Consider the following 13833-nt stretch of genomic DNA (forward strand, 5'->3'; position numbering starts at 1 on the left):
ACAGCCAGGGATGGGGACTAACCCACCTCCCTGGGCAGCCTGTTCCAATGCCCGACCACTCTTTCGGTGAAAAATTCCTTCCTAATGTTCAATCTAAACCTCCCCTGTTGGAGCTTGAAGCCGTTCCCTCTCGTTCTGTCACTAATTACCTGTGAGAAGAGACCAGCACCAACCTCTCTACAGTGTCCTTTCAAGTAGTTGTAGAGAGTGATGAGGTCTCCCCTCAGCCTCCTCTTCCTCACACTAAACAGCCCCAGCTCCTTCAGCCGCTCTTCATATGATTTGTCTTCTAGGCCCTTCACCAGCTTCGTTGCCCTCCTCTGCACTCGCTCCAGCACCTCCAGATCTCTCTTGGATTGAGGTGCCTCAATAGGACTCAATGATCTTAAAGGTCCCTTCCAAGCTAGGTGATTCTATGATTCCTTTTTGTTGTGTTTGATCTCCTGCTGCTCACACTGCAGACAAAGGTTTGGCCCTGATGGTGGCATCTCCTGGGCTCCTTGTGCCCAAAAACCCGGATCCCTCCCTGCAGCGAAGGCCCTGCCGTGAGGCCGGGCATCCTCAGGCACAGAGGATTTCTCCCTTTCAGGGTGGTTGGTGGGAGCTCGTGTGCGAGTGGCATGAAATGATGGTTTCTCTCAGGTCTGCAGTGAGATTTACCTTCAAGTTCCTGGGTTTTGCAGTTGCCTCTTCGCAGCACACGTCGCTCTCGGCCTGCTCTGTCCCCCTGCCAGCCTTGGGCACGGATTATTTCCAGGCGCTGCATGAAGCAGTGACAGCCTCTCCCAACTCGGATGTGTTTTTATTAGCATGCTTTATCGTTAGGGCCTCTTGGATTTCTCTATTAATCTGTGAAAATCTCTGCAATCGTGATTTTTTTTCTATTTTTTTTTTTTCTTCCCCGGCTCTGCAGGAGTCCATTATGTAATTGCCAACTGTGGCCACATCCTGATCAGCCATTCGGCGCCTTGGAGGGATTGCAGATAACTCTGCAGCAAGAAATGTTCCCTAATTCCCTTTTTTTTTTCTATGTGTGTAAATTCTGATCGTTCAAATGGCTGTGTTTTCATTGTTTAGCCACAGGATGCTTTCCCCCCAAAAAAACCCCTCCCCGTGGCACAGGAAGCTTGTTCAGGGTTTCAGAGGAACTCGAAATGTCATTGTTCTGTGGATCTCACGCTGTTCTGTTTTCCTTTCTTCTCTTCCTGGGGACCTGCTTCAGGCTCAAACCTCTGCATAGTTTGGTTGGGTTTTTTCTTCTTCCTAGCAAGGGCCTGCGGTAATAGATGGAAGCAGGAACTTGAAACAGATTTTTTTTTTACTATTATTATTATTATTTAGAAGGTTCACAGTGGTTTAAATAGAAAAAAGGAAACCTTTTAGCACTAGAATTTTTCCAATTCTTCCCTCCCCCCTGGGGTGTTGAAATTCTTGACATGAATTTTGCATTATAGCAAACATGCTGAGCAATATTATTTTAATGTAATTTTGATGTGGTAACTGGGAGGTAAATCCTATTGCCTTGAACGAGATCTTAAAAAAAAAAAAAGAAAAAAGCTCTCATAATATTATCTTTCCTAAATGTTTGCCAGCTCTTCTTGCTAGTGTGAGGAAACTTCCCCGTAAGAAGTTTGTATTAAGACAGAAACTCTGAAACTCTAGGTGCTTTTCCTCAACTATTAGGTTATTTTTTCTCCTATAACTTCTATTTATTCCAGTTGAACTGGATGTGGTAAATAGCGATACGGGCTGTGCTGATGTATTACTTTGCAATACAGCTTTTGTAGCCTTTTTTTTTCAGTGTGCATCAGTGAAAATCATCTTGTTAAGGTAAAGTTTCTCCAGCTTTCTTGTAAAGAGTGGTGATGTTTTATTAATTTTGCCAGTGGGGTTGTAATTCGCAGAATCACAGAATGGTTTGAGTTGGAAGGGACCTTAAAGATCATTGAGTTCCCACCCCCTGCCCTGGGCAGGGACACCTCCCACCACACCAGGTTGCTCCAAGCCCCCTCCAACCTGCCCTTGAACCCCTCCAGGGATGGGGCAGCCACAGCTTCTCGGGGCAACCTGGGCCAGGCTCTCACCACCCTCACACCAAACAAGTTCTTCCCCACAGCTCAGCTCCATCTCCCCTCTTTCAGGGTCAAACCCTTCCCCCTCCTCCTAGGGCTCCCCTCCCTCATCCAGAGGGACTTTCCTGGAGCCCCTTGAGGGACTGGAAGGGGCTCCAAGGTCTCCCCGGAGCCTTCTCTTCTCCAGGCTGAACCCCCCAACTCTCTCAGCCCCCCCTCCCAGCAGAGGGGCTCCAGCCCTCCCAGCATCTCCGGGGCCTCCTCTGGCCCCGCTCCAACAGCTCCATGTCCTTCCTGTGCTGAGAGGACCTGACAGGAGGAAGAAGCTGCTGATCCCTGAGACCAGTGAGTGTCTCAGCATCAGGTGTGTTTCAGAGCCCCCCACTCCATGTCTTTGACTGTGCCCCAGGGACAGGGCTCCTTTCCAGGTGCTTCCAGGCTCCCTTCCAGGGACTTCCATCCCAGCCACTCGAGGGACTGGGATTCCCAGATTCTGACTCTGCCATCCAAGAGCTGCTGCTTTTCCTTAGAGCTAAGGAGGGGAGGATGTGACTGTTGCCAATTTAGACATCTCACCTTTGCTTGGAGGTTTGATTTGTTGAATTATAGAAGGGAAAAAAAATCCCATCTGCAACCTCAAAGGCGGTCTCCCTCCCCCTCTTCTGTTAAATGGCACCTGCTGTACCCACTCCCAGTATAACCAGTGTCTGAGCTCAGCTTTAAGCCCAGCATTGCTCCTGGGGAGATTCCACCAATGGAGAAATGATGCTGGGGTGAATTGGGCTCACTGGTCTCTGGGCTGTGCTCTCCCCACGCGGATCTGTGTTCCTCCTGTCGAACTGCAGACACCGAGATGAAGCCAACATCTGTTAGCACTCAAAATGGAGGCAGTGTCAGCATTTCAACTTCAGAGGTTGTTCCAAAAGCAGCGACCTTCCTTGGTTCTCTGCGTATTTTGTGCAGCTTGAACTCCAGCTGCTGGTTTGTTTACGTGTTACCTTGAGGCTTTGAACCTCTCTTTTATCTCAGACAATCCCACAGGCTCCTCTTGCAGCCACAGCTGCCTTCCTGCCGCCAGCACCCGGGGTTTTTTAAGCAGTTTTCTGTTGCTGATACCTGTGCTGGTGACAAATCGTGTTCTGTGTCAGGGAGCTGAGTCCAGGCTGGTTGGGAGTACTGCAAAGTTATTCTTCCTCCCTTTTAATTTGCAAGGTCTTAATAAAAATACTTTAATCAACAGCTTATACTAAGGTTTTCCTAAGGATTTTTTTTTTTTCCTTTAAGGACCGGTTCATCATCTTCTGCTTTCTTTTAGGGGAAGATTAGCTGAAGTATTTTAAGGATTTTTTTTTCCTTAAAGGACCAGTTCATCATCTTCTGCTTTCTTTTAAGGGAAGTTTAATTGAAGCATTGATTTTGTTAATTTTGCAGGACTATGTTGATAAAGAGAAGGCCATTGCCAAGGCTTTGGAGGACCTCCGAGCAAACTTCTACTGTGAACTCTGTGACAAGCAGTATCAAAAGCATCAAGAGTTTGATAACCACATCAACTCCTACGATCACGCTCACAAGCAGGTAAACGGGTGTTGGTAGCACAGTTTATATTCATTGCAGTGGTCTTGTTTGTGCTTAATACTTCAAATTTCCCCAGTGTATCTATTTTCATTATAGCCCCAGAAATAGGTGGTTTATGTCACTGGTTATGAATGTTGTGCCCGTGTTATGGGCATTTGAAAAAAAAAAAACAAAACCCCAACCCACTGTTGGCATCAAGGAGCCTGGTTTTGAATGACCCCCGAGCAGGAATGGGCTGGTGTTAAACTGGGAGGAGTACACGTGGATGGGGATGGCTCCCAGTTTGTGTCAGCTTTGAACACAGCACAGCTTGGGAGACGGATGATGCGCCACGTCTGCGCATTTTAATACTTCAGTCTGTGTTCTGTCAAGTGACAGACTGAGGAAATAACGGGCTGTGTCAAAGGAATTGTAAAAAAAGGAGCATTTCCCAAATTCCGTAACCCTCAGGAGAAGGTGGATTCGGAATCCGTGTGGATCTGGCTTTGGTCCCGAGGTGGGGATGTGCCGAAGCATCTGCAGGATACTTCATTCTGCACAGTAAATAACAAAAGTTCATGTGGCAGCCCCATCTCTTTGCCCATTTGAAGCTGCTAAATGAGATGTAAATGTACGGCAGGTAGCAGTGGTGTGCTTATCTAGAGGTGAAATTGCTCAAAAAAGGTTTTTTGATGTTCGTAGTCATAAATTCTAACAATACAATCATTAAAATGCTGATAACTTGTGGAGGATGTGCTGTAGAGTACTAGATCTTGCACAATAGCTCTGAAGGAACGGCCTAAAAGGAAGAATATGGCATTACAGAGTATGATTGTTGGTTTTTTTCTCCTAAGTTTAGGATATGATAGTTCAAAGTAAATTCACGAAGGGAATCTTAACAGGAAATCTCACGGCAGGGCAGTTCCTGGTTGAGTCATGGGATGAATTGTTTTGACAGAATTAAGAGCAGAAATGAATTAATTCACTTTGTGTTGGAGGAAGGGGCTGCTCTGCCCGAGCTGGTGGCGTGTCCTGCATCTCAGGTTTTCCATCCACTCGGTGAAACCTGAGTGCAATTACACGTGTCTGTTTCGGAGGTGGAAGGACCTGTTTGTGGCACGTTCTTACAGTGTGGTGATGCAGTGTTAATTATGTCAGCTCCTTGGGTGATTAATGAGGGGGACTGACAGGAGGCTGGCAGGGCTTGAGAGGTTTTCTAGATGCCGTGGAAGAAGAAAGGAACCTGTGGAAAGCCACCACCTCTCCTTGGTACAAAAGGAATCATCAGTAACGGTGCAAGAAGAGTGACCTGAAAGAAAAACATAGAATCATAGAATCATAGAGGTTGGAAGAGACCCTTGGGATCATCGAGTCCAACCATCTCCCCTACTCTACAAAGTCCTCCCCTACACCATGTCCCTCAGCACTGCATCTAAACGGCCCTTAAACACAGCCAGGGATGGGGACTCCACCCCCTCCCTGGGCAGCCTGTTCCAATGCCCGACCACTCTTTGGGTGAAAAATTCCTTCCTAATGTTCAATCTAAACCTCCCCTGTTGGAGCTTGAAGCCGTTCCCTCTCGTTCTGTCACTAATTACCTGTGAGAAGAGACCAGCACCAACCTCTCTACAGTGTCCTTTCAAGAAGTTGTAGAGAGTGATGAGGTCTCCCCTCAGCCTCCTCTTCCTCACACTAAACAGCCCCAACTCCCTCAGCCGCTCCTCATACGATTTGTTTTCCAGCCCCCTCACCAGCTCCGTTGCCCTCCTCTGCACTCGCTCCAGCACCTCCAGATCTCTCTTGGATTGAGGTGCCCAAAACTGGACACAACACTCGAGGTGTGGCCTCCCCAGTGCTGAGTACAGGGGCACAATCACCTCCCTACTTCTGCTGGTCACACTATTTTTGATACAAGCCAGGATGCCGTTGGCTTTCTTGCCCCCCTGGGCACAGGCCGGCTCATATTCAGCCCTTTGGCAACTCGAACCCCCAGGTCTCTTTCCTCCAGGCAGCTCCAGCCACACTTCCCCCAGCCTGTAGCGCTGCAGGGGGTTGGTGTGGCCCAAGTGCAGGACCTGGCACTTGCCCTTGTTGAAACTCATCCCGTTGATCTTGGCCCAGTGATCCAATCTATCTAGGTCCCTCTGTAGGGCTTCCCTATCCTCCTGGGAGTCAACACTCAACATCTTGAGAACACACACAAGGTGGCATAAATCTCATCGGTAGAAAGAATCTGGGGCTTGAGTTGCTGATTATTTTTAAAGGAATTGGTGTTCCTGGATAATTTGCATCCACTGCAGGAAGTTGAGGCGGGCTTTGGGGAAAACGAGCCTTCAAACCCTCGCTACGTCACCCAGCATTAATTTGTAGTGGCGCAGGGATTTAAGCAGAGAAGCAATCATGCTTTGCTTAGGGAAAAAAATTGCTTGTCCAGCTTTATGTTGTGCTGAAATGTGTGTCGCCCCGTCGGGTCGGTGTTCAGGAAGAGAACTTGAAACTACCTAGAAATAATGAAGGAGAATTTGCATAAGTAATGCTATCTCACTCCTGTTGTTCATTACAGGCTCATTTCTAACAGCCTGTTCTAAATGCTAAGGTAGTTTAAAAAGAATATTCCTCTGCTTTTCAGAATACATTGCACGTTGGTGTTTCACATTTTGCCTCTTTGGACAAGAAGGCAAGGCTACGTAAAGGCTAACATAAACAAGGGGAAAAAAGTAAAGTTTTCTTAAAAGTAGGTTAATCAGTAGGCTTTCTTGGAAAGATGAGACATTACAGTATCCTACATAATTAGAGCAAGCCGGCTTGATACATATTATCCGCAATGTTTTGTCTTCTCAGCAGTAATTTTTGAGGCAACAGCGCTTCGTTTTCACCTTTTGCTTGGCTTGTTGAACAGATTTCCAACAGGATCACTTTTGCTTTTAAAGTATTTTTAGTTACACGTACCCACGGCATTGAAGTGTTTGCTTATTCCTTCTGTGGCTCCGTGAGCATTAGGCTGTCCCTGTAAATAGATGTTCCATCCCCAGATCCCTTTCCGCTCCCGAGTTACAAAGACACTGTCTTGTATTCCAGGAAGGAGCTCAGGATTATTGCGAAACAGGGACTATAGGTAAGTGTCTTGATCCCTACTGGATACCTTTTGGACCCACCAACTTGTCAACACCAAACAATTAAAGGGGAGATTTTTACTATTATTATTATTTCCTGACTACACTGGTTTCCTAGAGCATTCGGGTACCTATGGTTCAACCTCAACATCAAGTTTTTATCCAAAAGGCAGTATTTCTAGATTACCTTAACTGGGAAAATAATCTTTAATTTATCATCGCAAACCATTGGCCTCTTTAAGGCATCGTATTACAGACATCTTGTTGGAGGTGTGCAATGTTGTTCTCTAGACTTTAGTTTTTTTTAAATAGGTTGTGCTTGAAATGAGAAGTGCAGATGTTTTAAAGAAGAGTAACCCTATCTGTGCACCAAATGCTCAGTCCCTCTCGGGGGAAGCCAGGGGACTAAAAGCAACCTGAGATGGTACAGATGGCACTGCAAGGGGGAAAATAAACTCAGTTCCCTTAAAGATCCTTCAGTGAGCAGCTGAAAAACGGCTGTAACCAGAGATGTCGTAACTTTTTGTACCCTGGAAAGCTACTGATATCTTTAATAGGGGTTTGTAGTGGTTTTTTTAAGCTGTAAGCTCTTAGTTCTGGCAGCTAGGAGGACTGGGTGCTTCTGCAGAATCACAGAATGATATGGGGTTGGAAAGGACCTCTGGAGACCATCCAGTCCAACCCCCTGCCAGAGCAGGGCCACCCAGAGCAGGTCCCACAGGAACGTGTCCAGGTGGGTTTGAATGTCTCCAGAGAAGGAGACTCCACCACCTCCCTGGGCAGCCTCTGCCAGGGCTCTGCCACCCTCACAGCAAAGAAGTTCCTCCTCATGTTGAGGTGGAACTTGTTATACTGAAGTTTGTGCCCATTTCCTCTTGTCCTGTCCCTGGGCACCACTGAGAAAAGCCTGGCCCCATCCTCCTGACACCCACCCTTGAAGTATTTATAGGTGTTGATCAGATCCCCCCTCAGCCTTCTCTTCTCCAGACTAAAAAGACCCAAGTCCCTCAGCCTCTCATCAGCAGAGAGATGCTCCAGGCCCCTTATCTCTGTAGCCTCTGCTGTCCCCTCTCCAGCAGTTCCCTGTCCTTCTGGAACTGGGGAGCCCAGCACTGGTCCCAGTGCTCCAGCTAGGGCCTCCCCAGTGCAGAGCAGAGAGGGAGGGTGACCTCTCAACCTGCTGCTCACACTCTTTTTGATGCACCCCAGGATGCTCTTGGCCTTCTTGGCCACAAGGGCCCATTGCTGGCTTATGGTCATCCTGTTGTCCATGATCCCCACCTCTGATGCGGCGCAGTCCTGACCATGAGCAGAGTCATTGTAATTCACAGCCAAATGCAAAAGAAGGCAAATAAAGACAGAAAACTTCTCCTGAAGCTGGCGAGGAACCTGGGGAGCAGAGATGGAGCCAATGTGTTTCTGTCCTGCTTTCCTGCAGATCTGTGGTGTCCAGGTGCTTGAGGGCTCCCACTGTCCCTGGATACTTGGGACCTGGTGGGGATGTGTCCGGGGGGTGTTAGAGCCCAGTGGGGCCCTCGTTTGGTTCTGGGTTTTGACATTGAGAGACAATATTTCACCTTAGATTTGCGTGAAAACAAACATCACCTTATCCAGGGTTGTGCCCAGTTTGTGTATTCATATCAAATGGGCATAATTGGTGTTTCCCATTGCTGAGAGCAGCTGGAAAAATTAAGGTTGGAATTACCTTATGTAATATATATTTTATGCAATATAATAAGTAGTGAAGCATTTACAGTCAGCTTTTACTGGTTTGTTGGTTTTGTTTTTTTTTTTTTACTTCATCCAAGAACAAACTTAGAGACTCAGTTACAGTCCCCTCTTCCCTGCTACCTCCATCCCCGCTGAAGGGCTGACCCTACAGAATAAACCTTTCCAGTTCAACATTCACCTTCCCAATTCAGGGGGAAAAACAACCCTGTCCCTCTGTGGACTCCTGCCTGGTGAACTCTGAGAACGCTGCCCAGGAGGGAAATGCAGCTTTTTATGTTGCTTTCAGTTTAGGTTTTTTTTGCTGTGTGGTGTTTTGGAGGTGTAGATGATTAATTCTGCATAGATTCTCTTTAGAAGAGGACAAAAGGAAGATATTTCCATAAAGAAGCTCTTTGGGAAAGAGGGTGGAACCAAGGACTAAAACTATAGATCTGCAGTTCTCTTCATGCCCTAATTATCTGGAGTTTTTGCTTCTAGTGCCGAGGGGGAGGGATCTGTTAAAGCACAATAAAATTCCCAGCACAGTCACTGCTGTGGTTGATGAGTTCTCTAAATCCAGACCCTGAACTTTCTGGTTTGGGGAGAATAGGGTTTGTGCTTTCCAAAAAACTGGTGTCTTCAAGCACCATTTGGGTCTAGAAAGGCTTTACCCTCAAAAGCCCATGATATTTTTTTTTTTTAACCCAATTTTGGCCATTTGGCTGCTTGTTTGTCGATGGCAGCCACAGTTGGGGAAATGTCAGTAGAATAAATCCAGGGTGGGAGGGCTGGATGCAGTGATCCTGAGGGATGGCAGAGCCCACTCCCTGGGTTATCTCTGCTGCGTTAACCCCTGGTGTCTTCTCCTAAATTAAAAATGAAGTGTCAGGGAAGAAATTAAGACAAAACAAACCTGCGGTTGTGTGCCATGTTCTGTTCCCCCTGCTCTTTTCACTCCGTTTACGAGCGTGCGAAGAATGTTGATGCCCAAGAATAAGCAGGGCTTGTGTTCTCACTTATATAAAATGATAAAGGTTGCCATCCTTTGAGCTCATATTTAGCTAATGGGGTAGTTCACTCCCAGGAGCTTTTGTGGCAAAGAATTGAGCGCACGTCAAAAGTTCAGAAAGCCAGAAATCTGCTGGCATGTAATGAAAAGTACGTTATTATTTTATTTAATAGGGATTGGCAGAGAGATTTGAGAACAATAGGAGGGGAGGAGCGGGCTCTAATGGGATTGTGCTCTCACATGAGCTGTCTCCTGGCTGAAACAGAAATCTCCCAGTGTGTGGATCCAGCCCATCCCTCTCCCCTCAGTATAAGGCTTGTCATGGAAGTCTCACACCCTCAGGCCCAGTAAAGCAGTGTAACTGGAGTGATATTTTTATTCTGGGAATAACATGATCTCCCTCTGCAATTTTAGGCCGAGTGTCTCCGGAATGGGCCTCAGTTCAGCCAAATTGCATGGCTTCGTCAGCTTAATTGAGCAAATCCATTTGCTGGTCTGGAACCCAAAAAGCTCCCCAGTTTGGGACTGGGGAGGTCTCATCTCCATACGATCTCACCAGCAAAACCTCCTGCCTGATGGCCACAGTGTGTGCTGAGGCTGTTTCCTCTTAGGGTGCTTTCTGAATCCTGATCATCCCACTTTTTATTTCACCACCTTCTCGTTTCTGTGACAGACTTTAGAGCCTTTCAGCCGTTCTGGGTGCGGCTTATTTAAGCTGATTTGAAGAGAATTGGAAGGTGAGGGCATGGTGTGCCAGTCTGGGCTCTCCTGAGCTACTCAGTGATGGGGAGATGGTCCATTCCTGGAGCTGTGGGACCGAGGTGGCTGCAGATTTCATAGAAGACCTGCACTTTAAGAGCTCCTTTTGCACTCCCGTGGAGATTTAGAGACGACTTAAGTCAATTTGTTAGAAACAAGGCTCAAAACCTAAAATACTGTTCATCATTAGAGAGCTGAGGTGGGCGGCAGCTATTAATGAAACACAGTGCAGTGCTGAAGGAAGGCTTGAGGTAGGGAAGCTCTGCTGCTGGTGCTTGGACAGACTTCACTGGTTTGCTAGTCACTGGGTTTACTGGTGTGGCCCTTCTTAGAGCTAAATAATAAACCAGCACAATCATATTCCTGGGCTTCGTGGTTACCATCCATCCTCCTGCAGTTTGTAAACGCTGCTTAGGAAAGGATCCTGCTCCCTCCAAAAACACGCCGCCTCCCCAGAAAAAATGCTTCCTAATTTTTAAATCCTACAGCAGTGTGAAGCTAGGTGTTTGATTTAATACAGCTTGGTGGGCCTGATCCTCTTGAAGAAATTGTAGTTTTGCTGAGCACCTGGGGGAAAACTTAACAAGGCTGGGTTCACTCCAAAAAAATGGTTCCTGGAAGCTCCCTGTGCTCCGTTAAATTCTTGTTTAAATTTCTTTGCTGTTGGGGGGGGGAAAGGGGCAGCTGTGCCACTCGGGCCCCTGTGACCAGCCAGCCTCTCTGAACACCCACACATATGGTGCAGTCCAAAAGTCATTTAGAGATTTTGGAGGATTAGAATAATGAACTCTGGCCTAAGGATTAGACGGAAATTTCTTCAGTGTAAGCCTGGCTTAAATATGGATGGAGTTGAAATAGCTTTCTGGGAAGGCTGAGACCTGGCGTGTGCTGAAAAGTACTTCGATATATTCCTTTTACTACTGTGAAATTGTACTTGAGGCTTTTAATTGCTTCACCCCAGCGAGGTTTGGGGGAGGAGGGTGGGCATAGCTGTAGCTAACTGGTTATCCACTGCTCTGCCTGCTTAAATTACTGGATTCCATTAGGCAGTTGGAACAATTAACCAGGTAAGGGTTAGTCCAACAGGATAGTTTGAAAAGTTCTGGTTATTTTAGAAGTTCAGTGGTGATGGGCTGCCTGCAAACGCAGCCTCCTGCATCCATGTCATTTGTTTTTCCAGCCTGGTTTTGTGTCCTTCCTCCTCCCCTGCCCCGGGCTGCGCTTGTGTCACATAATGCAGCCCTGCAGCTCCCTCAGAACTTGAGAAATGGTTTCTGATGATGGATGAAAGTCAAAGACAGCTGTCAGTCAGCTATGTCCTGTTCCCTATTTCACATTCCTGAGGAGCTTTTTCTACCCTAAACTTACCCCTTCTCCCTTCTGGCCCCTGTGCTACGAAAAGAAACTCAGCCTTGAGATCTCAGAGTCCTTTGTAACATCTGCTTTGTAAAATCAGACCAATTTTTTCCCCAATTTGGGGAGTAATAAATTCTTAGCACCCTTGAAACCATCGTGGTTAGTGGTTTATCACCCCAAAAGGCACAGATCTATAAGTGTGTGTCCTGGAGTCACGGTGTATCAGGACATCCCACTTGCTTCCTTCTGATTTCCAAGGGTTGCACAGGAGGAGGGTGGGAGATTCTGGGGAGCAGAGACACACAAAAAGGTCAGTGTTGAAGGAAAAGGGGCGTTTAATTCTGTTTTCATTAAAATTGGCCGTTGTGCTGAAGGCAGGATGTCTGAGCCCACGGCTGGGGGTGGGATTCCGAGTGCACCATTGCACCTTCCTCTTTAAAGTAAAAGGTCACAGTTCATTTCTCTTGTAAACAGCTGGGTCATATTTTTTTTTCCAAATGGATGGGTGATGTAGAGACTTGGCATCAAACCCCAGTGAAATAGTTTTGTCAGCTGTTGGGGACGTTAACTTCCTGGAGCATTTTAGATACGCTTTTAAAATCAGCATGAAAAAGCTGATAGCATTGCTTAGTCCATTTATTTAGTTTTTTTTTTATTTTCCCCCCCTCCCTCTTGGAAAAAAATAATAATTTACTAGTCACCATTTAACATACACCACAAAACCCCTGAGCCCTTTACTTGTGCTGGTGAAAGTAGCTCTGTTGTTCCAGGTGGGATCATTGCTGTGTCTGTGTGTGTCTGTGCCTGTGTCCATGTCCCCCCCCCCGGCTGTTCCTTGCCCCCCGAGCTCTGTCCTGTAGCTCCTCTGCCTCCTCTCCTCCTCCCTAGAAACACCCCTCAGACACACCGAGAGCCTCTAGTAATGCTTGCTTTTGATTTTTATTTTTTTCTTCTCTCTCTTCTGCCCTTTTTATATTTTTACTTTCTTTTTTTTTTTCTTTGTGATGTGACGTTTTCAGCTGATGTATTGAAAGCAAACCCTTCTAATTTTGGAGTCCAGATCACAAGAGTGAGTTTCTTTCTACTGGTGTCTGTAGCTGTCATTTCTTTTTGTGTGTCCTCCCCTCTGATTTTTGGGTAACGCTCCACCACGTTTAGTAAATACCATTAGGTAAGAGAATCCTCTGTCTCGTCAAATCTCCCCCAATTTTCACAAAGCAATGTTCTCTTTACATTGGGTCAACTTCATTCCTCTAATTTGAGCTTTGGGATAGTTTTCAGATCCACTCTTTTGGTGGGTACTGGTCTGACTGGGCTCCGTTAAAGAGGCAGAGTCAGTCAGCCAGAAGGGATATTTAGAACTCACCAATGATTTGTACATCTTGTACACAAATTTTTCTAAAGCAACTACTTACTGCTTTGAGTACCCTTAGTCTTTCAGGCCTTTTCATGAAAAGCCTGAAAAACATGAAACTTTTTCAAAAGCTGGGTACATGATGCTTTCTGGAATTGGGCCTTTTGAAAGGGTTTCAAATTGCCCACCAAAGAAGAAAAATAATCATCCCTTGGGAGGGTAGAGGTCTTTCTTTGCTGCTTTCTGTTATTTAAACTTCTGTATAGCGCTCTGAAAAATGCCTTGTGAAGTCTCACATGTACTCAAAGGAAAATGGGCAGCTTCTTTTCCTAGTGGCTTGAGACAAGGGGTTTCAAAAACGTTCTGAAGTCTTGGATGTTGGATTTCTGTTAGAACCGGGTACCTCGATTTCCTCAGTGACGTTACGATGCTTGAAATTCCTTGGCTTCGGGTTTACTTCCTCATACCCTGAGATTTCTGGGGAACGGAGTGTTTCTGCCCCCTAAAGTATTCAACCCCCAAATGCCCCACTGCCTTTTAGGATCAGCTTGTTTCTTGAGAGCTCGTCTCAGAACTACTGAAAAGCAAGGAGCGGTTTGTGGTGTGTGTTGCATTATTTATTCGCTTACCGGGAATGGGATTTTTGGCACCTGCTCCAATGTAATTTGTACATTGCTTTTGGCAGATGGAATTCCTGGGTAACTCGTTTTCCCCAGCTCATCCCTTCCTCTTCTTTGGCTTGTGCTATTAAGACTTCTGTCACGCGCTGTGTGTCGAGTACACTTGCACCCCGCAAGAGCAGCAAAGGAAACAGTCTTTTATTTCTCCCCTCTTCTTCCCCCCTCTTCTTCCCCCCTCTTCTTCCCCCCTCTTCTTCCCCTTCCAGAATTTGCTTCTTGCTTTGAA

At 46.5% G+C, this 13833-nt stretch overlaps 1 protein-coding gene across 9 annotated transcripts in view; it reads left to right on the forward strand.

Annotated features, from left to right (window-relative positions):
- Positions 1-13833, forward strand: part of GPATCH8 (G-patch domain containing 8) — a 72543-nt gene that overhangs the window by 34923 nt on the left and 23787 nt on the right. For all 9 annotated transcript variants that reach the window (XM_014960873.1, XM_014960870.1, XM_014960872.1 and 6 more), the window contains one exon: positions 3504-3647. In XM_014960873.1, the coding sequence (XP_014816359.1) occupies positions 3504-3647 (144 nt within the window). The remainder of the gene's footprint in view (positions 1-3503; positions 3648-13833) is intronic.

The sequence above is a fragment of the Calidris pugnax genome, unplaced genomic scaffold (genome assembly GCF_001431845.1).
Source record: "Calidris pugnax isolate Ruff unplaced genomic scaffold, ASM143184v1 scaffold429, whole genome shotgun sequence".
Lineage (NCBI taxonomy): Eukaryota > Metazoa > Chordata > Aves > Charadriiformes > Scolopacidae > Calidris > Calidris pugnax.